Source organism: Marmota marmota, unplaced genomic scaffold (genome assembly GCF_001458135.2).
Source record: "Marmota marmota marmota unplaced genomic scaffold, marMar, whole genome shotgun sequence".
In the NCBI taxonomy this organism is placed as follows: domain Eukaryota; kingdom Metazoa; phylum Chordata; class Mammalia; order Rodentia; family Sciuridae; genus Marmota; species Marmota marmota.
In genome coordinates this window covers 6,714,809-6,742,062 of record NW_026000185.1, presented here as the reverse complement: position 1 = coordinate 6,742,062, position 27,254 = coordinate 6,714,809, and the positions used below count along the sequence as shown (strand labels likewise).

Below are 27,254 nucleotides of genomic sequence, written 5' to 3'. Positions count from 1 at the left end.
ACACTATTAAAGGCCGGACACTTCCGGCGGAGGGGCGCTGTGGCGGGGCTTGCTGAGATCATGGCGGAGAATCTCTTCGAGCTGCTGCCGCCGGCCCCAGGCGGCCTCGGGGCGGGACTGGGGGGCGGCCTATGCCGCCGCTGCAGCGCAGGGCTCGGTGCCCTGGCTCAGCGCCCCGGCGGCGTGTCCAAGTGGGTCCGACTCAACGTCGGCGGCACCTACTTCCTCACCACCCGGCAGACGCTGTGCCGGGACCCGAAGTCCTTCCTGTACCGCTTGTGCCAGGCAGACCCCGACCTGGACTCTGACAAGGTGAGGGCCGCGCAGGCCAGCCGGGGGCCCGGCCCCGCGCCTGGGTCAGAGGACAGCACGGCGCCCTGGCGCCCGCTGCCTCAGGGACCCCCGTCGCTGCGCGGCGGGCGCCCCTCGCCCTCGCGCTCCCGCCTTCGGTGGCGGAGGAGGTTCCCCAGACCCCTGACTTGGCTGCAGACCTACTTTTTCTCCGTAGACTCTTTCCCTGGGTGTGTGAACACTTCTCCGCCCCAGCGTACTTGCTGGCTCTGGAAATGGAGAACTCTTTGAGTTCATCTCGTGTTTTCAGACGTTTGAATTAACGTAGGCATGGAGGTTGACACGGTGGCCTTCTTTCCCCGGTGACTTGCATTTACAGAGTTGACGCTCCATCCTTTTCATCCGCGACACGCACCGGCTCCGCAGCTCTTAGAAGGTGCCACCCATAGTAAGACTTTTCACAGGGAGTGTTGCTCACATTAGTGGGTGGCTTAGGGGTTCAAGGAGAGGCTTTTCTATTCTGATTTCCTATTTCTCTTCTGATCTGCTTTTCTGTTAAACTTAGTTTCCCCACCATCCTTGCAAAAGGATAGGAATTTCCAGGTTAGTTTTACAGTTTGTCTTTGATCAAAGTAAACATTTATACTGTTCGGGTGGTAATAGGAGCTATTTTGATTATTACCTTTACAAGAGTTATATGAGGGAGTGCATCACCGGACAGGAGAGAAAGGAAAAAAAAAAAAAAAAGTCTAATTGAAGAAGAGTTGCCTTGATTTTTTTCTAGGCAACTCCTAAACCTTATGCTAACTTTGCTGGGTCTTCCAGTTGACTTGATTGCACTTGGCTATATGTTTTATCAGCCTGACATTGCCTTGCTGGAGAATCTCTGGAAGGATTATATATTCCCTAGAATCCAGAAAGGTTCTTTACTTTGAGAACCCTGACAGACACCAGTCTCAGCATGGCCTGACCTTATGACCAGAAAATGAAAATTTTTGAGTTATAGCAAAATCATCCATCCTAAGCAGAAATCAGAGTTTTCCATCCATGCCAGTGTGCCCTCCCTAGCCCCAGCCAGCCGTTCCTGCTGCTCATTTGACCAAGCTCTCTACTCTTAGATTGACCTCGAAGAAAATGACTGTCATCTCCAGTATGGAAATAGGTCTTTGTCAGCTGTCATTTTCCCTTTATGGTGTGGGTGTATGTTTTACTGTTGGTTTTTCTTTTTAAACAGTGGGTCATAGTGACTGTTCACTTGCCTTTCTACCCAAGAATCCCTGCTTTATATATTAAATCTGATTTTAATGTTCTTTTCTATTGGGTTCTTTCCAGTGACTGCTTTTTCAGCACCCGAACAGTAGATTCAGAACCGATTGACTTTAATGCAGTTAAATTGATTCAGCCCTTGATTTTACTTCTTTTAAGACCATTTTAAAAATTATGCCATACTGTAATAAGGATTCTTGGTAGGGGATAATCTATTAAGTCTATCGTAATTGTTTTTCTTTTTAATCATCACTTAATTAGGCTTGATTTCTAAATTACAAAGCCAAGATTCCAAGCATGACTGTAATATGGCAGATACAATCCCTGTCTCATAATATAGTTGATAGTAAATAAGATTTAGTTTTAGTCACAGATAAGTTGCTAGAAAGAATAATGTTAATTCACATTAGTCATATTACTAGAGTGTTCTACTTCAAATAAGAAAGTGTATAAAATGCTCTATCTTCTCATTCCCTCATCCCCCAGGTTCTGATGAAAGAATGTCCCAGGAGATTCCACCATGATAATTAAATCCTGAGTGAGGAGTCTTAAGGATGGGGTGGAGGGGAAAGGGGTGCTAGCAGTGGGAGGCCACTAATTACATGGTGGAAAATAAACAGGATGTTGATTCATGTGTAGGTATCTCCAAGTCCTGACTCCATAGTTCATCAAGATTAAGGAAAGGATACCTGACAGATACCTCTGGAATTGAACTTCAGTAAGGACCTGGTGTAAGATCCCTGCCTGGCACTTTACTAGTGTTTATTGAGCACTGGGCTTGCAGAATATGACACTGGGATGAGAGTTGGGTGAGGAGATTTTAGAGAAAGAGGCTCCCAAGAAATCTTTTGGGAAACTGCTGGGTTTCAAGTTCACAGGAGAGTGTGGTGGCAGCTGTCAGTGAGGTGCTATGGGAATGGTTACTGCAGGTCTTCTGGAGGATGCTTTCTAAAGACATGGGCAGGTTGTTGGGGAGGGTGGGGAACACAGGCATGTCCAGGGGCTGGCTGACTGCTTCGCAGCCCCATATCTAAGCCTCTAGGCTGTGACTGCCCCTCACCCCCAATACTCCAGGCACAGCTTAGGACCCACTGCCTTTCATGCCTTGTGTCCCGGGCCCTAACCCTCTTGTCTCAGGGGCCATCTTGGGGCCCACTGCTGCTATGAGGTTCTGTTTCTAGACAGCCTGATGAATTCTCACTTCCTCCTGGGACTTCCTCCAGTGGGACTGTGGCTGTGTTGTGCATTTCAGCATCTGCTCATCAGCTCTCCTGTGTCACTTTTCTTTCCCATGTTGTCCTTAAGGCAGACCAGACTTGGTGCTCCTTTCTGAGCTGCCCATCAGAAAACCTGTGTAAAAGCTTAGTATTTGATTCACTTTGGCCACGTCTCAGTGGTGATCCGTAGTATTGTTGTATTCCAGAGGTATTGTTGGAAACACAGTAGAGTTTATTGTTGTGTCTGAACCAGTCCTGCTTTATTGTGGATATACTTTAGGAAGTAAAGGGAAATAGCAAATACTATTTGGTTGGAAGCCACCTGGATGAATGAGGATCAAGGAGGGTTCTGTCTCTGCAGCTGAGCCAGACCTGGAGAAAACTGCTGGTTGCAAAGGAGCGTCTCCCCTTACAAGAGAGCCACTTTTTCCACTTTGGGCTTATAGATATGGTGGCATCAGATGGGTCTTTGGGGGCAATCACAGCACTTCTTATGTCCACCCTGGTTGCACTTGGTGCTGGCAAGTTTTAGGGTTGAAAAGATATGAAAGGAATTTTACAGTCGGCCAGGGAATGGGATGTGGGTGGGAGAACCATCTTTGAATCAGCTGCTTGGCAAGAGAAGTGGGGATTACTTAGAGTAGAAATGGCAGATTATGTTCCATGTAACTAAATCAGAAGTGAGAAACTAAGTGGCAGAATCCCCACAAGCATCTCGTGCACTAGGCAGAGTTGCGTTGGCTGTAGAGGCCATGAGTGGGTGTCTGAGGCATGCATGTCTCACTTTGCACTCAAGTTGAGGATGTGGCTCTGAGGGTGTCCTTGACCCTTGACCATAAATTAGGTGCTAAGGCTGCCCTACCCCTCTTCAGTGGGTACTTGTCTTCTCTGAGTTTGTGGTCACCTCTGAAAGGTGCCTCATGTGAAAACCCCTCAACCCTGAGCAGGCCACAATTGGTGCCCAGGAGGTCTTGCCATTTCATAAGTTGGGCCTTTCCAAGGAGAGCATATCCCAGTGTGCCTGACCCAGTCCTCAGGTGCACACTGGCTCTGATCAGACCGTACTTGAGCAACTTCTCCCTTCACTCATAGAAAATTCCAGGCTGGTACAAATTAGAATAAATAAATAAAATTAAAATTAAAAAAAAAAAAAAAGAAAGAATATTTCAGGCTGGTGTAGGCATGATGGTCATTTCCTTAGTGTAAAGAGACTCCTGTCTCTGAGAGCCTGGTTTGACCCTGTTGTGTGACTCGGGATGCAACTCTCTGACCCTTATGTTTGTCCTCTGTGAAGTGGAGGTGATGCCTCTGCAGGGGGTAGCTATGAAGATTCAGGATGAGGAGAGAGCTGCCCTACCTGGCACCAGCCAATGCAGTCAGCAGAAGTTGTTAATGATGTTTTTGTACTTTGGTTTTAGAAAGGATACACTGAGAATGCTCTTTTCCCCTCTCAGAATTTATTCTTGTTCCTGTTTTTCTCACACTCATTATTGTAATCCTCTCTGTGCCAGGGTGGGCAGCTCCCCTTAAGCACCTCCAAGGCTTGTGTGTGGCTGGGGGTCCCCACCTTGCTTGTCTCCCTTGCTTCCCCTTCTGCCCTTTCACACTGCCCAAAGCTCCTGGCTGTTTGCAGATGAACAGGCCCCTAGAGGGTGGGTCCCCAGCTCTGGATAGCAGAGCCCGTGCTCTGAAGGGCTGGCGGGGCTGTCTGAGCAAGACACCTGATGCCTTACAGCCTGAGATATATAGCTCCAGGGCTCTGGTACGTAGACTTTTGAGTGCAGGGTGTTCCCCCAGCATCTTCAGTTGTCCACCTTGGTTCTGGGTCTCCACACTCTTTGGCCTGGTTTTTGAAAATCAGGCTTGGGTGGCCTGTTTCTTGCTGCCAGTAGGCTGAGATAGGTTTTCTAAAACAAATAAGGAGAGGCAGGATCCTCTGGGTGCAGGAAGTACCCAGTGAGGAGGAGGAGCCGAGGGCCTGCCCTTTGGCCCCAGTGAGGAAGAAAAAACTCTGTCCTCAGTCTGCCTGCATGGCCACGAGTGAGGAGAGCAGAGGCCACCTTGAAGGTGACAGTGGTGATCACAGGGACATCTATAGGGCAGGCTTGGGCACCACAGGAGCTGGGGGAGAGTCTCTGGCTGGGCTGTCCTGGCCGCAGTGTCCTTGAATGCTGACCCTAATGCCAGCACTGAGGGGACTGAAGCATGTGGCTTAGAGACTCTGAGGGAGTGGGGAGTGTTACCTCCAGATTACAGGGGTAGAGGTGGGGTTGGCAGCATGACCACATTTCCACCTGTCTGTGCTGGCAGTTTTTTGTTATTCTGCAAATCAGCAGTAAGGAGATGATACCTGCTGGGGATTTGTTTGGGAGTTTGCTGTAGCTCAAGGGTTTCTCTGGGGAGAAACCACCCAAGAAACCTAGCAGATGGACGACCCCTTGTTGCTGGCTAAGTGTTCACAGCAGCTGGAGCTATATAGATGTCCTAGAGAGGTGGCACACTGCACCTGCCCACAACTCACCCCCACAGAGGCAGATTGACACAGCACCTGCCTGCCTTTTCCTGTGCTATAGGTGAACTTCTGTCCTGCAGAGCTAGGAGGGCACTCTGAACAAATCTCAGGCTTCTTCACACAGCTTAGGGACCCATATTTGTTGAATTCGAAGCACATTTGTTCCACAAAAAGCCCTAGGAGCCTCACATGTGGGCTCCCCCTCACAACTCCACTCATATCTGCTTTTGCAGGGCTTCATTTGAGTCTGTAATTGCTGACATCCTAATTCTAGTCCCCAGGTGTGTCAGTGAAGAGGCATCCTGAGTCAGGCCCTAGGGTCTTGAGGGACACTCTCCCTGGGCAGTTGGCCGGGGTTATACAGAGTTTCAGTGACTCAGCCCTGACATACCTTCCACCCCCTCCCCATCTCACCTGGAGCTCTTGCTGCATCTTCCTTCCTTGTCTCACCTGGAGCTCTTGCTGCACCTGCCTTCCCTGTCTCACCTGGAGCTCTTGCTGCACCTGCCTTCCCTGTCTGTAGCTGTTTCCAGTCTCCAGCACAGAGTCTCATGGAGGAAAGGTGCAGTGTGTACGCCAGCTCTCTTAGACTCTCGCTCCCATGCTACATGAAGTGAGGTGCATTGGAAGAGGTACTCGTTTGGAGGCAGCAGGCCTGGGTACCAGGGTGCTGGAGTCCTGGCCCTGTTCTGTGAATTCAGAGGCTTCTTATAAGCCTCCCTGATTTCTTGGCCTCAGTTTCCTCACTTGTAATTGGTGATGTCTAGGGTCTCTTTTGGGTCAAGGATATGACAAGTCTGCATAAAAAACAAAGCCAGGCATGGTAGCACATGCAAAGTGAAAATGGTATTTTTTTTAATAAACCTTTGTTTTACTTATTTATTTTTATGTGGTACTAAGGATCGAACCCAGGGTCTCGCATATGTGAGGTGAGCGCTGTACCACTGAGCCACAACCCCAGCCCCCAAAAATGGTATTTCTAATGTTGACAAATGTTGGTGCTCAGAAAATTGCATGTATTTAGATTTCAGCTGAGAAACCTCACAAGTTTGGTTCACAGTACTTTACCCTCTGGATTCCCCTCCAGTGGCCATGCCTTGTCCCTCTCAGTCAGGTGGGTACTTTTTCTGTCCCTTTCTGTGGGGTAAGAGAAAGGGGCTGGGTGTGAACATTCTGTAGAGTTCTCAGCATGACTGCAGGAGCCTCCACACTACCTGAGAACCTGGAGCTTTCAACTCCTCTTCCTGCTCTTTCCAGGGTTACCTGGTTGAATGAAGGGGTGAGCCCTGGGTGGGTGACAGCAGTGAGGTGGGTGGAGGTCTGACTGTGGGTGAATAGAGTGGCCCACCTCCCCCTGGGCCTCTCTGAGGACTCTTTTCTAACCCAAAACACAGTGTCAGGAGGCTCACTTGGTGCTGCCCAGTCAGGTTTGTCGGTCAGGTCATGTCTCCCCATCCCCGTTTTGGGGCTGATGGTCAGGGGTCTCCTGGGAGCATATGTGACTTGGGCCTGATGTTGTCTTTGTAACCATCTGCTCCTCTTGGAAAGATGTCTGTGGACACCTGCCATGGCATGGCCAGTGGCTCAGGCTCAGGGTTGCTTCTCCTTGAGACTAGGGGCTCAGCCTCCATGTTGGGCCCACTCAATGTCAACTTGGGCATCACCAGCCTGCCCTGCCAGCATATGGACCCATAGTATGGGGTTGGGGGGCTGGCCCTCATTAAATGTTTAAAGCTAAGTCCAGTGATCCCTTTCTTATGTCTTTGAAGGGAGATGTGTATTTTTCAAGCCAGCACTGCCTCAAGTAGGTCAAACACTAAAATTCAGTGAGAAGTGGGGAAAGAATGTCAGTAGAGAAAAATGATTTGCCGAGAAAGCAGACTTAAGTCTGACTCTTTTTCAAAAAAACAAAACAAACCTTCCCACCATACAGATGTAGCACATTGCTTGCTACATGAATTATGGAAAGGACCGAAAAGAAGGAAGAAGAAAGAGCCGAGGTGCCTGGCCAGCCAGCCCACTACTACACCCTGACTCAGTCCTGGCTGTGACCTCTCAGTCTGTTTGGTTTTAGAAGTATAACCACCTGAGTGTGTACCATGAGGGCTTCCTTCCACATGTCACAGGATCTGGGAGCAGGTGACAATAATGGCTGTTCCTCAGTCAGCCCCAGTCACTGTTCCAGACATCCCAGAATGATCCTGTCACAGCTTTTGCATGAATGAGCCAAAGACTCATTCTGAAATTGAGTGTTTTATGTTTCCTGCTTTTCTGTTTTCTTTATCTCTGTTGAGGACAGAGGCCCCAAGCTGCATTACCAATACTAGGATGTATGGTGCTGAGGCCGCACTTTTGTTGGCCCCCACCTGAGCTGCACTGCTCACCTTGATCTTGTTAACTCAAGAGAAGCGTGTCTCTACAGTGGGACTCTGAGCTATCTTGCCCATGTGTATCCAAGTGGGAGTTGGTAGAGTCTTGTTTTAGGACCCAGACCTTCCTATGGAAGTTGAGATCTCCCACTGACAGCTCCCAGGAATCCCAGTGTGAGAGCCATGCTGCACCCTGCTCCCTCCCTTTCCTGGCCCTGCTGGCTCTGACCTTGACCTTTGTCCAAGTGGTGCCTCCTTTATTAAGGAAGTCCACCTGATTGAAAGGTGCTCACCAAAAGCACCAGAGTGCTCTGAGGGATGCCGTAGGACAATCCAGGTTTCTGTGGGAGGTGTAACCTGTATGGGGTCATTTGTTCTTTCTTCAGCTTCTGTTGGCCTTTGCTCTTCTTGGATCATTAGTCCAGGTTACTTTGGCAGGCCTGGGCATGGGCTCAGGCCTCACTTCAAAAGGGGGCCATGTGAAATGACTATAGCCAAACATTCCATGAGGCCTGGAGGGACTCTGGGCAGACCTGGAGGTGTTTGGGCTCAGGCTTGTGCCATGGTGGGAAGAAAGTGGCATGACAAGGGTCCCTGTCTGAATCCCTCTTTTGTATAGGCCAACCTGTATAGGGGTGTCAGGAGTGGTGAGCAGGTTCTGAAATGCTCTATCAAACCGGACTATACTCCAGAGGACAGGAGGCACTGACTGGACAGCCAGGGTTTATGATGACTTTTTGAGTTTTAGGAAAACATATCTTATAGTCGAAAAAGAATAGGGATTTAAAAAAATATATTTTTATTTATTTATTTTTATGTGGTGCTGAGGATCGAACCCAGGGCCTCACACGTGCTAGGCGAGCACTCTACCCGTGAGTCACAACCCCAGCCCCAAGAATAGGGATTTAAGTGTAAAATTCATGTGAATTTTTGAGACAAGTCATAAGCTAGTGGAGGTTCACCTGAGGTACACTCATTCCCTTGTATCTGGGCTTCAGCTTTAACTGAACCCTTCCTGTATAAAGATGTATACAGGCAGGGCCTCAAAAGGACCAGCCTGGCCAGGTGCACTTCACTTCTGGGTTTTAGTTCCCACTCATTCATCTCAGTGACCAGATATGTGGCTTCCTTTCTCTTATAATTTGTCATACACATACCCCAAGACAGAGCCAAATGCCCACCTCTTAGAGGAAAGGGAGTCAGACTAGAACACAGCTGAAGCCAGAAAAAGCTTAATGGTTATCTTGGCTAAATGTCTTATTTAACCAATGGGGCAGCTGAGACCTGGCAAGGGAGTCTAGATGTGAACTTGGCCCTGGGCTGTTTCACTCTCTACAAGCTCTGCTGCCCAGTCTCCTGCTGCCCACTGCCACATTCTGTGCCTGCTTGTGGCCCTCTGCTGATAGTGTATGGGCTCTTTGCATGGGGGCCCTTGTTGAGCCTGGCTTCTCCCTATGTCCTTGGCAGCTCTGCCTGATGTGCTGCTGGCATCTCCCTAGGCCAAGTGGCCTGGGGCCCACAGGTATCATAGGCCTGTGTTGGTCAGTGTGCTCAGGGTCCTCATGCTCTTCCTGTCTTCCAGTCTTGGTTGCAGCAAGGTTAAAGTAGATGTCTTGGGTTCCTTTGATCTTGTTTTTCTGAAGTCACCAGGAGGCTGCTGCTTTAAAGTTGCTTCTTAGCTTGATGCAAGTGGGGGTCTGCACATAGATCTTAGCTTGCCCTTTTACTTGCTGCATAGGCACACAGGCCTTCAGCATGAGAACACAGGGTGTGGGCTGGAAGAAGAGGTTGTGGCTAAAGCCATAGGAAGGCTAATTGGTTCTCGATTTCCCTGCCCTACCACTTGTGAAGTCTGCAGCCCTGGGGATGGATGAGCACCTTGAGAAGGTGCCGTCAGCCCAGTTGGCAGACTTGCCTTGAAAAGCCCCATGTCTATTACTTGGATGTGTCCTGTCCCTGCCCTGAGCCAGGAGTGCTCCAGGCTGAGAGGTCAGACCTAGAGCAGGAGTTCCTTGAAAGTGTCCACCAGAAAGCTGTCTCCTGGCAGGTACGGTGGCCATACCTGTGATCCTAGTCACTCAGGAGGCAGAGACAGGAGGTCTTCCAAGTTCAAGGTCAGCCAGGGCAACTTAGCAAGACCCTGTCTCTAAACAGTGCTAGAGGTGTAGCTCAGTGGTGAGTGCTCCCCAGTGCCAAGAGGAAAAAGCTGTCTCCTAATGGGCATGTGTGGTGACAAGCCAGCCCCAGTAAGGCTGAATCTGGAAGGCCTGCCAGGGCCCAAATGCAGCTGAGGCTCATCTCCCCTTCTCTGGGGTTTCAGAGCCAAGCACCAGTGCCAGTTGGACCAGTTCCCTGTGGCCCACCACAACATCCTGCTGCCATGTTTTCCTCTGTTGCTCACCCACAGTCCCTCCTCCTTCTCTCATGCCCTTGCCTTCCAGGCTTAGGAGGTCTGGGCTGCAGTTGTGTGGCTTGTGGTGCTCAGAAAACTTCCTCTTTCTCCTCTGCCAGTCCCAGTGCCCAGAGGGGTGCCCAGCTATGTCCTTGCCAGGAAGTCTTACAGCCCAGGCCCTGCAGCATGTGTGATATCTGTTGGCAGGTGTGGCACACAGGCCAGGGCCATCCCCAGCTTCCTGGTACTCTGAGCTGCCCATGAGGCCAGTGAACTGCTCTTGTTCCTGTTCTACTTAAGAAAAAAACTGAGGTTTGGGGTAGTGTGGCATTGAACCCACGGTCTGACTCACATCATAGCTGGCATTATAAGGGAGGCCCTGTAGGAGGGTGTCCAGGCAGAGATGAGCCCAATCCCCTTCTGACATTTTTTTTTTTTTTTTTTGTAGTTGTAGATTGACAGCATGACTTTATTTGTTTATTTTTATGTGGTGCTGAGGATCAATCTCAGTGCCTCACATGTGCCCCAGTCTTGGACCTTTCCTTCTTGGTAGCTTCCTAAGTCCTGAGCTTGGTGATATGCACATGCCACATGGTTGGCACTGGGAAATGGTGGCTGTCCTCAGCAGGCGGGCAGGACTGCTTCTAGACTCTGGTCTCCCTCGTCCTTGGGACCGCAGCTGGAGGACCAGGCTGGGAGGGGGATGGTCCCTGGGGTAACTTCTAGAAATAAAGGCCAGGGCCACAGGGTGGGGAAGCCTGGTCAGTCCAGCTGGTATAGCCTTAGGTAGGAGTCAAGCATGGAGTCAGGAGGTCTGTATGGGGTTAGGATGCTGCTGTGGGGTGAAATGGCAGGCCCACAGGGAGAGAAAAGAGGTGATTGGAGCAAGTGGTTTCTGGGTTTGAGCACCCCCACACCCCAGGAGCTCTCTGATTTTATCTAAACCACAGAACTCAACTTTATCCCTTTGGTCTAAGAAAAACAGGTTTTTATAGTTTTGTGCCTGTCGGTTTGGGGAAAGAACCCTGAAATCACGAGGTTTTACTGCCCAACTATAGGAATTGATGTTCATGAAGAAAAAAGGGTCCTAATGGCACATTGCTTTGTAGCCAAGACACCACCTCCTCTCTGGATTCTGGTGCCTATGGGCATGCTGTGTCCCAGAGGTTCAGCAATCTCCTTCTGCAGAGGTACTGATGCTGTTCCCTGGGACTGGAGCTGGCCAACAGCTCCCACTGAGGGTCACATACAGCACTGTCCATGCCCTGTACCTGCAGAGGCCCCACAGGAGCTCAGAAGCCTCTAAAGAGGAAAATTGAGTCCATCCTATTGATTTGTAGAGTCCTCATTCTTCCCAGCATTTGGCTGTGGGCCTTGCTGCCAGGAAGCCAGTGGAGCCTTGACTTTGCTGTCCTCCCTGGGCATCTGTCAGAGCAGATGCCAGGCTATGCCTAGGAGAGGCCCACCTCATCAGCACAAGGACACCTGTGTCTCTATAGTATCAGGCCCTGCCAGACTCAGCAGCCCAAATTACTTGCAGCCAATTTGTGGGCCTGAGTCTGGGGTGGGGGTGACAGGAATTTACTACCCACCCCTCCAGATGTGTCCTTGGGGCATCTGTGTATCACCTGCTTCTGGGGGCCCTAGGGCTATGTGGTGTAACAGGTCATGCAGAAGCTGTGCCTACTTCATGCCTTGGGGAGGTGTGTCTACCTCCAGGCTGATACATGTGGCAGGAATCAGCTCTCAAGGGGAACTTGGCTGGCCACCACAGCCTCAGAAATCCCACTGCCCCCTGGAGAAGCTAGGTCAATTTGAGTGCCTGCTGAGTGAGTGGGCTGTGTTGTGCATAGCTGAGCTCCCGTGGACTGCAAACCACTGGCTGTGAGGTGAGGGCTCCCTTAGTGGTCGCAGTCTCTGGGAAAGCTCAGGGGCTACCATTCAACAGAAAATAGGGCTTCCTTTGTGGGCAGTTGATGTGCTGCTCACTTAAGGAGGCTCTTGACAATGGGATCAGAGATCAGCAATCAGAGGCTACCTTCTTCCATGCTGGCAATCAGAAGGCCCCCACTGCCATCCAGACCAGTCCAGTCCTTGACTTCTGTTCAGGAAGGCCCTGCCCATGACAGTGGAGGAGACTGTGTGATTGGTCATGCCACGTGGTTTCTCAGAATTCTCCTGAGCTGTGAGGAAAGGGCTAGGAAAGCTGCCAGGAAGCCAGGACTGTGGCCTCACCCCAGTGGAGCCTTGACTTTGCTGTTCTCCCTGGGCGTCTGTCAGAGCAGATGCCAGGCTATGCCTGGGAGAGGCCCACCCTCATCGGCACAAGGACATCTGTGTCTCTGTAGCACCAGACCCTGCCAGCCACAGCATCCCAAATTACTTGCAGCCACATCACCTCACTCTGGAGCAAACTCAGGAAACAGCTGAAACTTGTCTTCTAGCTAGGAGCCAGACAGATCAGCTTAGAGGAGGCCTGGGAGAGCCTTGGGGTACTGTGAACACAGGCCTGGTGCTGGGTGGGTGAGTGTGTGTCAACCAGATGCACTCAAGTCTTATTCTAACTGCAGAAGCCACTAGTTTCTCATCCATGACTGATGACATTTCTGTTTCATAGGATGAAACGGGTGCCTATTTAATTGACAGAGATCCCACGTACTTTGGACCTGTGTTGAACTACTTGAGACATGGAAAGCTGGTCATTAACAAAGATCTCGCTGAGGAAGGTAGGCTATCCTTTTTTGCACAGAGACCTTATTTTCTTTTTTTAAAAATATTTATTTATTTATTTTAGTTGTGATTGGATGCCCGCCCGCCCGCCTTTCCTTCCTTCCTTCCTTCCTTCCTTCCTTCCTTCCTTCCTTCCTTCCTTCCTTCCATTTTTATGTGGTGCTAAGGATCAAACCCAGGGCCGCGCACATGCTAAGCAAATACTTTACCACTGAGCCATAACCCCAGCCCCCAGAGACCTTATTTTCAAAGGCAAGCCCCTGGTGAAGGTGCTGGTCAATCCATTGAAGAACCAGACACCTCAAGCTGCAGCCCCACATTTCTCTGCAGATGTGGCCCTGGGGGCTGCTGCACTGCCATTCACAGGCCTCTTGAGAATGAGAGGCTACCCAGTGGCCTGTCAGGACTGCTGTAGAAGAAGAGCCTGAGATGTGGGCCAAGTGGCCAAGGCTGCTCTGCTCTTTCAAGGGTCTGGTGTGTGTGTTGGGGGGCGGGGGGCAGCTGTTTTATCTATCATGTTTCTGAAGCCATGTGTCACAGACACCCTAGCACACCTGTGGGGTATCTTAGGATCCTCTGCCTGCTTTCCAAGGACAGCTCAAAGTAGCGACATTCCTCACTATCATCTGAGTACTGCCTGCCTTACTGGCCACTGCATCCTGCCTGATCAGAGTGTGGGACACTTGCCCATCTGCAGGCTGCCCAGCATCAGGCCCTAGGGTAGACTCTGTGCTCTGGTGTTGGCTCAGAAAAGCCAGGGGTTTCTTTCAGGAAGGGCCAGGAAGATTCTGTGGCAGTCTGTCTAGACTGGACTGCTTGATTTCTCTAACCCCTACTGCATCTCCATTTCTTTTCTCTGAACCTTGGTGTTCTCCTTCCTCCTGAGCTTGAGAAGCCCCAGGTTGATGTGCCCTGAGGCCAGAGGATACTTCCTGCCCATGTGCATTGTCTGCGTCAGCCCAGGCTTTTGCACATGCACACACTGACTACTTGGGACAGCCTCCTGTGTGTGTGTTTTTCTGGCTCCAGGCTGCCCTGTGCTTCACCTGCCCCATGTCCTTCCCACATTGCTGTGTGTTGTTCTGAGTTGTCATGCAGTTGGGCTGAAAAAATGAGGTAGTGACCCATACCCACGAGGAATTCTTGAAACAGGACCCTGGGAATCTGCTGCTAACTGGGAGGTTTTGTGTCTCCAAGTATGGTGCGCTGTGGATGGCAGGCTTTGGAAAGAGCACTGGAACCAGGAGCAGCCCTCAGCCATCTGGTCTTTGTGGAATAGGGGAGCCTATTCAAGAGAGTTGATAGGTGTGAGTGACTGATACACAGGAAGCTGTGGCTTACCACCCCATGGCCTGCACCTGTGACACCTGCAGGCTCCCAGCAGGAAGAACTAGGGCTCAGAACAAGTGGCCAGGGTGCGGAGGGAAAATGCCAGTCATTCTCCCAGCATCTGTGGGCCCAGGGCAGCTGTTCCACCCCTGTATGTCACTGGAGGGAGGCTGCAAGGGAATGTTTAATAAACATCACCCTTCCTCTTTTATTTTATTTTTTAGTATTGGGGATTGAGCCCAGGGACTCCTTGCCACTGAGCCTCATCCCTAGCCCTTTTCATTTTTTATTTTGAGACATGATCTTGTGAAGTTGCCAAGGCTGGTCTCAAGTGTATAGCCCTCCTGCGTCAGCCTCCCAAGTCACTGGGTCACTGGGATTACATGTATGTGTTACCACATGTGGCCCATCTCTCATTTTGAACCCTCACTTCTGCTGAGTGCTATGAGCAGCAGGTCTGTGACAACTTAGGACAGGCTGGGCCTGGGGAGAGAGGCAGGTATGAAATACTATTTTTGTTTGGTCCAGTCTGGTGAAAGTCTGTTATTTTCCTCTATTCCAGGAGTGTTGGAAGAAGCAGAATTTTACAACATCACCTCACTAATAAAACTTGTAAAGGACAAAATTAGAGAACGAGATAGCAAAACATCACAGGTGAGACAAGTGACTAATGCACTGGAAGCTTTGGAGGCCTGGCCTGTAGGCACAGCTCACCTGCCCTCTCACATGAGGCCTTTGGAACAGAGCCTAGCAGCCTCACCCTCCAGCTCAGCTCCTGCAGTGTCCCATACAGGATCCATCCAGCCTTTCCTGGCCCCACCTCAGGGAGCCTCCTCCAGTGGGACAACAGACAGAGGTTGGGTGTAGTGAACACAGTGGAGGAGAGGAAGGTCCAGTGAAACGAACGGGTTCTGGGGAAACAGGGAGGCCTCCAGTGGTCAGTGTAATGGAAAAACAGTGATAAACTGTGAGGGGCATCAGATAAAGGCAAGGGGTCTGCACAGGCACAGAGAATGCTGGGCTTTCCTGGGAAAGAGGAGAGGTCAGGCTCTGAATGGTGTGCATGCTTGCTGCGGATCCTCCTAGGGACCATGGTGCATGGCCACAGTCAGAAGCTGTCTGCCACCCATTGGGCTGTTGTTGCTGGAGGAGGGTTGTATCCAGCACCTTCTGTGAAGGAGGTACCAGCTGATCTTGTCACCATGCCAGCTCTGTGCTTAAGAACAGCTGAGCAAGCCCTCACCAAGCTGGTTCTGCTCCGGAAGGATGCTGTGTAATATTAGCACTCTGGCCAGTATGCTTAAACCCTCTCAATATCCCCACCCCATGATGGGCTTTCCCACTGTGGTGGTCTTGCTTGCTTTCTTCCTGCACACCCAGTGGACCCAGGAACAATAACAGCCAGGTCAGGCGAGGGTCATAGATGTAACCTGCCTCTGGCCTTCCCCCTTCTGTGGGATCCCACTTGGTGGCAGGACTGGGTCTAGGGAGAGGCTCCTCTTCCAGCAAGTAGGAAATGTATCCCAGATGCTCCCCGGTTCTTTCATTTGTACTGTTTGCCTCTTCTCCATCCCAGCCCCACTCACAACGGTGCAACTACTTTTGAGGCGGAGGTGAGAAAGACCCCTCCCAGGAGCTGGCCCTCCAGTAGTAGTGGTAGCCAGTGTCATATGCTGTCTAATAGACTTGGGCAACAGCAGGTTCATTGTGTGACTTTGTCAGCCACGTGTCACTGGCATATGAGATACTGCCTGAGTGCCAGCCACCTGGGCCCTCATTTTCCCTGTGCTGCGGCCTCTGCTAGAGCTGCTCCAGGAAGGGTGGAGCCCAGACTTAGCTCGTCTTTGTTTCCAGCAGGGTCCTATGGGCCCAAGTCTCTAGGATAGAAGCCTGCCTGGAGCCCAGCACAGGGATCCCTTTTGGGCTGGTTGAGGATTAGGAGGTAGATGTGGGCATGGGAAGCCAGTTAATACTGGGAGAGGACCTGCATGTGTGTGTCTGGCTGTCTCTCAGGCTCTTCCAGTTAGTCCCTTTTCCCAGCTGGTCAATCCAGAGACTGCCTGTGGCCAAAGTGGGCATTGTTGTGTATTCACATCTAGCTACAGGTGCTCTCAAGATTTGAGGAGCATGACTCATTTTATTTTGGAATTTAGAAGTAGAAATATTTTTGGAGGCAAGCAAGGAAGTGGCACACACGGCTGTTCAGGTTGTGGGCGGCTGTGTGGATGTATTCAGGGTTGCTCTGGGCTCTAGGACCTGTGGATCCCTGTGGAGTTCTCTCCTGCAAAGGCACATGGGCAGGGTTGCTGGGTATGGGCATGACTTGGCCTCATGGCGGCCCTTGTCCTTGCAGGTGCCTGTGAAGCATGTATACCGTGTGTTGCAGTGTCAGGAGGAGGAGCTCACACAGATGGTGTCCACCATGTCCGATGGCTGGAAATTTGAGCAGGTAAGAGGCTGTTGGCTAGCTGCAGTAGCCTACACTGCAGCTAAAATCTGATTACAAGTACAGTGAGGAGACCTCTGCTTCAGAAGTCTCCAGAGACAGAATTCCGTGATATGGAGCCTTTGGCCATCCCCCACCCTGCCTGACACAGTGGCTGTGGGAGGTTGAGGAAGGTGCAGCTGTCAAGAGCTCTTTGCCACCTCCCTCACACCTCCATGTGTGGAGCTGGCCTCTCTAGCACATCCTGACTATGGGTGTGTACTTGCTGTCTCTGCAGCATACAGGCAGAGGCTGTCCCTGCCCTCCTGGGGGTTCCATCGGGCCGAGTTTGCCAGTCTTTCCCGCCCAGGTCCCATCAGAATCATGCCAGAACTCAGCACAGCATCACACACCTGTAATCCCAGCTACTCAGTCTGAGGCAGGAGGATCACAAGTTCAAGGCCAGCCTTATCAATTTAGTGAGACCCTATCTCAGATTAAATTTAGAAACAAGGGCTGGGATATAGCTCAGGGGTAGAGCACTTGCCTAGCATGCACATCAATTCCCAGTACTCTAAAGAAATAAAAGAATCATGCCAGAGACTCAAGCAGGAACATGTCTTGGCCCTACAGAGCTAGGTGCTGGAAAGCTGCCATTGCCAGCTCTGGATCCATGGGCTGGGTCATCCTCATTTAGAGCTGAGTAGCTTGCGCTCCTCTGCACCTGATAAGGATGCTCTGCTACCCCAAAGCAGGGCGAGGACTGTGGGTTGGCAAGCTGTTGCAACACTGGGGCAGAATCTGGAGTCCTTACTTGATCCCCTTTTTTTTTTTTTAATGGTACCAGGAATTGAACCAGGGGTGCTTAACCGCTGAGCAACATCCACAGCCCTTTTTTATTTTGTATTTTGAGTTGAAGTGTCACCAAGTTGCTTAGGACCTCTAGAAGACTGGGTTTCTGTGTTCTCCTCAGTGGGGTTCCCAACTTTCTGACTCAAGGCCAGCATCCCTACAGTCTATCTCACCTGGCAGGACCCACCACCTCCCACCATCTTGTCCCTGTTGCTGCATTGGTCATGGCTTGCCAGATGGACTGTGCCACTGCTGGCAGCCTTTCAGCTGTTCTTTGGCTCAGTAGATATTGTGTTAATGCCTTTACTATACCGTTGCTATCTTTGTTTTGATTAATTTTGTGTTTTAAATTACAAAAACATTTGTTGACAGTGGTGTAACTTAGTCCCCTATGCATGTCTGCAGCAGCCAGTTTGGTCCTCTGCCCCATCCCCACATAGCATGGAATGTCCTGGAGTATTCTAGGCAAGTTAAAATGTCCAAGGGTATGCCCAGCAGGTCAGGCACAGTTAGACCCATGCATACTGAGATGCGGCAAACCACAGCTTCTCCAGAGTCCCACTTTCAGAGACAGGCTCAGCTTTCCAGGTTCTCAGCTGCCTGGCCTCTGCCTTCCCCACCCCACCCCAGCTCAGTCTTGCAGAGGGCCAGGTGGTGGCCAGCAAGGACAAACAGGTTGTGCAGCATTTGCACAAGCTCTGGCCCTGTCTCCCACTCGTCTCACTCCATGCACTCTGTCTCCAGGGAAGGCAGTCAGCATCTCCAGTGGGCCCAGAAACAGAAACAGCATCCTGTCCCAGCATGTTGCATAATGTCATGGTGCAGGTGCATGCTCCTGCAAGGGTTTCGGGGTGAATTTCCCTTCAGTTCACCAGAACCTCTTGGCCGAAGCCTGAGATATTCCACACAGCCTGTGTCTCTCTTCCAGCTGGTCAGCATTGGCTCCTCCTACAACTATGGGAACGAAGACCAGGCCGAGTTCCTCTGTGTGGTTTCCAAGGAGCTGCACAACACCCCATATGGCACAACCAGTGAGCCCAGCGAGAAGGCCAAGGTGAGTGTGCAGGGACATTCTGGTGCTCTAATAGCTGTGGACTTGCCAGCTCTCCTGGTGGGAGACTCTGAAGGTTGAATTTTGAAAGGCTTTCTTCCTGATGGATTGAAGTCCTCATGAGGACTGCCTGGCTTATCAGTAGAGCCTCCTGGAATGAGTACTGATCCTTGTTTTCTCAACCCATGTGCAGAGCTGCTTCTGGAAGCATCTACTGGACCTGCTGTCAGGGACTCTTTGTGTTTCAGGATCGCCACTGTTGGTTGTTTCTTGTGGAATCCAGGAATCCTCCATTCCCGAGACAGCCTCCAGTGTCGGGGGAGGGTTTAGGCCTTTAAGCTGAGGGTTGGTTCTCAGCATCAGCAGTGGCCTCACCCATGGCCACAGGTCTCTGAGTTGGGTTTAGTGTGTAAAGGAGTTTCTACAGTCCTGTGAGTCTGCCCTGCAGCAGTCCACGCTCTTCTGTCTCCTCCAGAATGTGGTGGCAGCTAGGGTAAAAGTACAGAGAGTGGTCTGCCTTGTTAGTTTTGGATTAGTCCTGTGGCCTGTCCACAAGTGACCAGTCATAGTGGCATATCCTCCAGGCATGTTCTCAGAGCTGGGCCCTAGGGCACACAGGCGTACTTGCCCCTGCAGCAAGCACCCAGCACAGCCTGAGCTGGCTTGGCCCCTGGCCTGAGAGCCAAACAGTAGACAGAGAGCTCTACAGCAGCTCCAGGGGCCCCCACGTGATCCTGATGAGGGGCCTAAGAGTGCATCATGTGTGGGTGCAGGAAGAGGCCAGTCTGGGAGGCTTTTAAGTGAGAACACTGAACCAAGGGCTCTGTGACAATCTGACTCTGGGCCAGCGTCTACCATGGATAGCAGCCACCTATCCAGGGCTATCCCTTTGGATCTTCCCTGGTCTTCTTTGGGGCGAGGGCTTGGGAACTGATGGACTCAGTCAGCCCAGGGGTCTCCAGGAGGCCATGCATTCCCACCCGGTGCTGTGTGTGCATCTGCTGCTGGCCTCCCTTATACCTCCTACACTTGCAGGAGGCCAGACCCTGCCACCACTGCCACCTCAAGGCATAAGACCATATAAGCTAGGCAGGCCCACAGTGTCCTTTAGCAGATGAGGTGAAGCCAGGGTCCTGGTTCCAGGCTTGGGATGAGCTTCCATTGGGTCTAAGGTCTAGATGATGACCATTACACCAGACCCCAGCCTTGTTCTAGGGGGACACCCCTCTCTGTCTCTGAGCAACAGTAGGACTCTTTTATAGATGGTTTTATTTTTAGAAGCTTTTCTTTCTGAACTTGCAGTTTTCACACCGAAGCTCACCAGGGCTCATTTCCCTTTGGTGGCTTTTCATTTGCAGGAAGAATACATTCTGTGTTGTGAGGAAGCTCCAGGAATGACCCAAGTCCTAGTGCTGTTGAAAGCAGGACCTTATTTCTGTCTCCAAAAATACCTGGCTCTGAAGTGGAGCAGCTACAGCAGCTTCAAAATGGGGGCAGCAGTAGCTCCCCAGAGGGTAGGGCAGAACCCAGGCCCCCTGGGAGCAGTGGAAAATCATGGGCCAGATCTGGAAGACAGTAGTTTGGGGACACCTGCACACAGCCTGAATGGAACAGGGCCACACTTCAGAGGGCAGCGAGTCACCTTGTGGCTTGCCTTTTAGTGTCCCTCTTTATACTGAGCCTTGCCTTTTAGGGTCCCTGAGCATTTGGTGGTCTCCTGGCAATGCTAGGCAGCCTTTTCTGTTTCAGGCTGGGAATGATGAGAATGAGAGATATCAAGGCTATGGCCAGTGTGAGGAGTTGGGCCCACTACAAGAGGGACAGACCCCATGTGAGCACCCTTGCTTCCACTGCCAACCACAAGTGCAGGAGGTTCCCAAACTACTCAGGCTTGAGAACTTTCCAGGTTTGTCTCAGAGGAGCAGTCACCATTTGTTACAGAGGCATGCAGCTGCAGGAGGTGACATGTGGCAGAGGCCAGGAGAACCCTTCCCCTCCCTTTGAGATTGATCAGTTAACTGCGCATGTGGCTTAGTCTCAGACCCAGGGCCCCACCCTCCATCATGCAGCAGCATGGTTCCTGGCCTCTGGCAGATAAAGGCCATCCTATCTAGCAGGAGGTTCTGTGGGCCTGAAAGTCACCTCCAGGTAGCTGAGGTCACGGGGCCGAACTGCGCAGAAACCATAGAGGATGAGCACCTGCTGCAGGTGGGTCCACCTCCAGGAAGCAATTGTGGCACTCTGAGCCTGGGGATTCCTTCAGGGTGATCCAGTGGACAGCTCTCTTGCCTGCCTGGTTTGCACTTGGCTGACACCGTGTCTTCTTCTCCCTTGCTGCACGTTGCCGCACCAGAGTGACGACGAGGAGACGGGGTACCAAGGCAGTGACTCAGATTAAGTGTAATGTCATGGTGAGCTCTGCAGCCCTTCAGATTGACCCAGCACCTAGTGTCCTTGAACCTGTGGCCCCACTGGACCCTTGCCCCAGCCCCTCCCACACACCTGTCCTGTGCAGAACCTCCAATAGATGCACCTGTAGATGCACAGAACCTCCAATAGATGTACCTGTAGATGCACAGTAGAGCTGCAGGTGGAGCCAAGGTCTGCATACAGACACTGGGCACTGCTCTGCCATAGTACCCCTCCATGGTTACCATGGGCAGAAGGATTGGGGCACTTACCAAGCCATTTGTGTCAGGAAAGACCATGGCATGAGTGGGTATGGACCCAGGAGCACTCCAGGGCCAGGCAGGGAACACTCACTCCAGCCTGCCAGCCCCTGAGGGGTGGCCTTCCTGCTGGTCATGGGCCAGGATCTTGGGTGAACAGGAGTCGGTGGCTCTGATCTCAGAGGCCAAAGCCCAGATTCTCGCTTATACTCAAGCCTTCCAGGCTAGGAGTGCTTCTGTCATGTCACCACAGGGCAGCAATTGTGTTTGAACTTCTACCATTTGCCTGAGGTTGGGCAGTGCCCATAGCATCCAGGTTCTCCTCCAGTCTCTGCTTCAGCCCAGTCTCACCTTTCATGTCTTCAAGGCTGGACCTTTGTTAGAACCCAACTATAGTATCACTCAGCAGGGTTGCCTGGTGTCTCCCTTACACACAGGAGAGTACCTGGGTGGTGGTGGGCAGCAAGGCCAGCCCCTCCCCCATCCCCTGGGAGGCCTCCATCTTGTAGGCCCAGCCCTACAGGCTAGGAGCCTTTACCACCACCCATGAGCAGCTCAGTGTACAAGGGAACATAAGGAAATACACCTGGCCAGCTGAGCCTCTCAAAGTGAACAACTAACGAAAAAAATCTAGAGCAGGCCTTGCAAACTGCAGCCCAGGGACCTGGTCTGCCTGTGTACAGTCCTTGAGCTCACTTTCTTTGTTTGAATAGTGCTTTTAGGTGATTATATAAGTGCCTCTTGACCCTCAAAGCTTTAAGTATTTATCATCTAGCCCTTTAAGAGAATTTGTCATGAACTCCATGTGGTCTTTTAAAATCTTCTAGTAACCTTCTTAAATAAGTAAAAGAAACCAGGCCTGGTGGCGCATGCCTATAACTCCAGCCACTCAGGAGGCTAAGGTCAGAGAATCAAGTTCTAGGCCAGCCCAGGCAACTTAGCGAGACTGTCTCAAAATAAAATAAGGGGGCTTGAGATGTCTGATAGAGTACTTGCCTGCCACGTACAGGCCCTGGGTGGGTTCAGTTGTGTGTGTGTGTGTGTGTGTGTGTGTTTTCCCCCACAAAGATGGAGTTTTGCTTTGCTATCCAGGCTGGCCCTGAATTCCTGGGCTCAAGTGATCCTCCTGCCTCAGACTCTTCCAAGGAGCTGGGACTGCAGGGGTATGCCACCATATTGAGTTAAAAGTATTGTCATTTAACATAAAAAGTACTAATCTGTTCCTCTTCTCCTTTTTTTGCTCTGAGTCTCTGAAGTGAGACATGGGGTTGTGTCACAGCCTCTGTCAGCATCATCCATTGTAGGGCCCAACAGCCATGTGGGTAGCAGGACCTCAGATGTACCTGCCGTGGAGCTAAGCTATGACAGGTGCCTGACTTGGGGAATTGTGGGGTCCAGAGGAACACAGGGGAGCCACACCTACCACCAGGTTGGGCAGAGGAGAGGATTATCTGAAGGTGCTTGAGACTCAGAGCCTGGTCCACATCCTAGAGGGAGGGGGACTTCTTTCAGTGTCCCCTCCCCACCCCACAGTTACCTCCCAAGTCTGTGCTATCAGAGAACATGTTTTGGTGGCCCCCATCTCTAGGAGATCTAGGCTATGGGAGGTGGTCTCTGCCCCAGGACATCCCAGTGTGAGGCTGTGTAAGTGGCCAGACCTGTCAATGTGGCACTGCCTTTGGCGCAGCCTCAAGCACACCATAGGGTCTCTGCTGGGACTTGGACCTCCTGTGGAAGACAGCCCTGCTGGACGCATGCCTGGGAGTTTTACACTGCACTCTGTCTGGGCAGATGGTGTCAGCTGGTCTTGGGAGGGCTAATGGTGACAGCATGCTGTCACAAGCCCTGGGGATTATCAGGTCTGGCCCCTCAAGGGAGTCACACTGTCCCAGGGAAGTCACTCACTCTAGTTCTGCCAATGCAGACCCTCTCTTGGGTGTACTGGGCTCCAGCTCTGCACTGGGGCTAGTGGTGGCTGGGGGTTTGGTCCCTTAGCAGGAGGGTGGAACTGTCTTTGAGTCACCTCCCGAGTCTTGGCAGACTCAGAATCATACTTCATGGGGCTTGCTTTTGTCAGGCCTGAGGAGAATCGCTGCTCCCCAGTCCTGTAGGAAGTGCCCCTCAAGGTACTGACATGAGTGGGAGCCATTGGCAGGAGTTGGCCCCGAGAGCTGTCCGTGGAGACAGGCAAGGGTGTTTGGGGTGCTGGCGGACAGGCTGGAGTAGCTCAAGAGACCCTGGCCTTCTTTCAAGCCCTTGATAACCTCCCAAGGGCCAGCTCTCTGCTGCTAGGGCTCTGAGAGTGCCTCTGTGCTTGCAGCAGTGGCTAGGAGCAGCTGAGTGGCTCCTGGTGGGATTGGCCAGCTCTAGCACACCCTGCCTGAAGACAAGGTCTTCTTCCCTGCCCAGGACTTGACTCAGTAACATTTGCCAGGGCCCTAGCCTGTCCCCAGGCCTCCAGGAGCTCCCACTCCTATTTAGTTGGGTGCACAGTGGACTGGATTGTGCCAGCGAGAGAGGCCATAAGGGGAGGGTCCCCTGAGGTCAGGCTCTGAGATGGAGCCAGTGGTGTGAGCATAGCTGCCAGGGAGCAGAGGGCTGTGCTGGGCAGGTGGGGGTCAAGACACTGAGGGCATCTCCCCAGCATGACCCATACTTGAAAGTTTTCTGTGGTCAGGCAGGTGTCTCAGAGGAGAGCCAGGGCTGCATGGGTGGTGATGGGTCTGCTGTTTCATGGGGGGAAGGGTCTGGGGGCTGATCTCTTTGATATGGCGGGGGATGGAGAGTGTGAGGAGCTGGCTCCCCACACTGAAGGTCCCTGAGCCTGCCAGCTGAGACCCTAGCCTGTGGTGCAGGGTCCTCAGGCTTTGAGCCAATTGCCTGGAGTGGACTGCAGGTCTGTGGCTCTGCTCTGCAGAGCAGGACTGGTCAGGCTTGAGTCCTCACTCTGCATGTGTTATTTTTCAGATTTTGCAAGAACGAGGCTCAAGGATGTGAGATACAGTACTGACAGCTGAAGAAATGATATACTTTTTCCCAAGATTCAGTGAACCGCCATGTCCAGGAAGTACGTCTGTGAGAAGAAACCTGCTTTTGATCATTTCTCTAGAGATCTGGGTGTGCATCCTTTTTTGCCTCAGAGGTGGGTGGTGAGAGACGGCCCAGCTGTCCAAGGCCAGGCATCCCCACAGGGAGGAGGCACAGGGGCCAGGTGGGCTCTCTCTGGGAGCCTGCTCTGTTCTTTCCAAGTGCTGCGTGGGACTGAGGCAGGGTGCTCCCAACTAGCCTGCGCAGTCCTGAAGACCATTTGAAGGGCAGGGCCCTTGGTGCTACATTCATAGTCTGCGATAGCAGCTCAGGCCTCACCAGGAGGAAGGGGCAGCAGCCATGTGGATTGTCCAGCGCACTGTGGCTCAGGTCCAGATGCCTGGTGGTCACTGCTTGAGCACCTGAACATCATCCTTGGGTCAGGGAAGCTGCTCTGCCTCCAGTGTGATCAGTTGACAGTTTCTCAACCTCGGCGAAGACCCCTGACAATGGTGGCCTCCGCATCATCACTACTTTCTGGGCGCCTACCCTGAGGACCGCCTCCTTCAGAGCCAGGCTCTTATTCCAGCCTCCACAGCCAGAACAGTCAAGGCTTCTTGATTTGTATTTTCCAGGCAAGAGAACTTTGTATCCCTTTTTTTAAGTATGGATAGATTACCCAATGTTTATACTCTTTAGAAATGCCTAAAAGTGTTGCTATGTTTTAGATGGATCTGTCAAATAGTTTAAAGGGAGGTAGAAGGTTTGCCTCATGGGTTCCACCTGCGGACTCATCTGGGAGCTGGTGCCCACCAGTGCCTTTGTCGCACCTGGGATGGAGGCTGGGCGGAGGCGTGTCCCCTGGCTTCTGGAGCTGACACTCCGAGTCACGTTGAAGATTCGGGATGTTTACAGTGCATCATGTGTCTCTTCCTCTCTGGCTCTTCTATCTCTGTATAACTATGCAGTTCTTCTTTCTAATACTCCTGGAGCATTTGAGACTTGACACAACCTACATGACCCAGCCAGTGTGCCATCAAGGCTGCTGGGGTTGCTGTAGATGCTGCCCCCTGCAGGCTCTGAGACTCTTCAGTGGGGGCTGGGGGCCTGACCCCAGTGAGCAAGCTCTGCCTCTTGATGTCTGCTTGCCAGGAGAGCTGTGCAGACTGACCATTGGAGTTGCCTGTGTGAGGTCAGAGGCTCTGACACTGTCTAATGTCAATGCTTCCAGAAACTTCTTGCCTAGGTCCTCTTTTTTTTCTTCTTTGCCAATAACCTGATTAACTAAGTTCTCCAGCATCTAGGATTTACCTCCTCCTTTTGTAAGGCCTCTTGTATGTTGTTAAAGGTTCAGCTTAAACAATTTATAAAAACCTTTCTATAGGGCAGATTTAGCCACTGGCTGACCCGGTCCTCCCCAGCAGAGCTCCAAGGGAAGGTGTCCTTGTGTTGGCCCTGGGGAGCTGCTGGGTGCTTAGCATTTTTTGATTTTGACATTGACATAATAGATAGGCTTGTGGGTTGTTTTGTTTTTGTTTTTTAATTTAAAAATATTAAGACTTAATTCACTAAAATTTATTCTAAGGGGATATTTATACTTTTGTACTTTTTTAGGTATCCGTATTTTATCAGCTTACCATTTAATGCCTAAGTTTCCCCTGAAAATAGCAAATAAAATTGTGTATTTATGAATGAGCCCAGCAACTGCTAGTGTCTTCAAATGCATGCAAAGCTACTGCCGGGAGCGCCACACTGTTCACCCAAGGGCCCCGCCCTCTCAGACATATAGCTCCCACTTGAGCAAGGGCCCCACCCCCAGTGTCCCCTAGAGGGTGTGACTCCCTGCTATTGATCAGACTCTCTGCCACCTGAACTTCTGCCTTGTCCCTCCTGTTTCCAGGTGTGCAGCTCCTCTTTCAACTGGTGGTCTAACCCAACCCAGGGCTCTGTTGGGGGCTGTTGTGTTTATCCAAGTTAGGATGGAGGGTGGGGGTCACCCATGTGGGGCCAAGAGTTCAGGCTTTCAGGTGTCTGGATACAGCCTGGGGCACATGGAAAGGAGTCCAGGTGTAGCTCGAGGTCTTCCTGATGGCAGCCAGGACCTGGACGTGCTGAGGCACTTCAGCTGGGCAAGGCCAAGAGCACTTGGGAAGGGCTTCAGCATGGCAGGTGTTCCTTCTGAACAGAAGACTAAGTAGGAGACAGCTTTACAGTCTACTGGGTCAGCTGGGCAGGGAGGGAGCCCCATCCCGCTCAGTGTGAGCTTTCTTGTCACCGTGACAAAACAACTTGAAGGGGCTGGGGTTGTGGCTCAGTGGTAGAGTGCTTGCTGAACATGTGTAAGGCACTGGGTTCGATTCTCAGCACCGCATATAAACAAATGAATAAAATAAAGGTCCATCATCAACTAAAATAATATTTAAAAAAAAAAAAAAAACTTGGAGGAGGACAGGTTTATTTATTCTGGCTTAGTTTCTGAGGTTCCAGTAGGTGGTCGCTTGGCTCTGTGGGCTTGGGTCTGTGGCAAGGCAGGATGTGGAGGGGAGGATATGGTGGAGTGGAGCTGCTGACCTCGAGGCAGCCAGGAAGGAGCTGGTGATGAGTACCCCTCCTGCAGTCCCCCACCCCCTGCAGTTCATTCAGTTATGAACCCATCAATGGATTAATCCATTGATCAGCCCACTCATGATCCAGTCACTTCCCTAGATCCCCACCTCTGAACACTGGGCGCCAAGCCTCCAGCACATGGACCTCTGGGGCGTCCCAGATCTGAAGTACAGTGGTAGGCACAGCCCCCCACCATGGAGGGGGTCCCTGGAGCACCACTTGGGCATTGTGAGGGTTGTCAGCCCTGGTGGCTCCAGGAAGCAGGTAGGGGACAGAAGAGGCTTGGGGCTGCCACGAGGTCAGCAGCTCCGCTCCACCACACCCTCCCCTCCACATCCCACCTTGCCACAGATCCAAGTGACCACCTACTGGAACCTCTGAAACTGAGCCAGAATAAACATGTCCTCCTCCAAGTTTTTTGTGGTTGTTTTTTTTTTTAATTTTTTCTTGTTGGTTGTTCAAAACATTACAAATTTCTTGATATATCATATTTCATACTTTGATTCAAGTGGGTTAT

General features: G+C 51.5%; 1 protein-coding gene across 1 annotated transcript; it reads left to right on the top strand.

Annotated features, from left to right (window-relative positions):
• Positions 1–12: 12 nt before the first annotated feature.
• Kctd5 (potassium channel tetramerization domain containing 5) lies at positions 13–25,825 on the top strand. Its single transcript, XM_015490870.2, has 6 exons — positions 13–312; positions 12,665–12,773; positions 14,669–14,760; positions 16,460–16,555; positions 18,312–18,437; positions 24,071–25,825. Exons 1-6 carry the CDS (start codon positions 61–63, stop codon positions 24,098–24,100), a joined length of 705 nt encoding a protein of 234 aa, XP_015346356.1. The 5' UTR covers positions 13–60; the 3' UTR covers positions 24,101–25,825.
• The last annotated feature ends 1,429 nt before the right edge of the window (positions 25,826–27,254 follow it).

Bases quoted from the DNA above. Each gene is read 5' to 3' on its own strand.
- Kctd5 (XM_015490870.2), top strand. From the start codon at position 61: ATGGCGGAGAATCTCTTCGAGCTGCTGCCGCCGGCCCCAGGCGGCCTC. The intron at 313-12,664 runs GTGAGGGCCGCG...TCTGTTTCATAG, and splicing joins CCGACCTGGACTCTGACAAG to GATGAAACGGGTGCCTATTT. The intron at 18,438-24,070 runs GTGAGTGTGCAG...GTTATTTTTCAG, and splicing joins AGCCCAGCGAGAAGGCCAAG to ATTTTGCAAGAACGAGGCTC.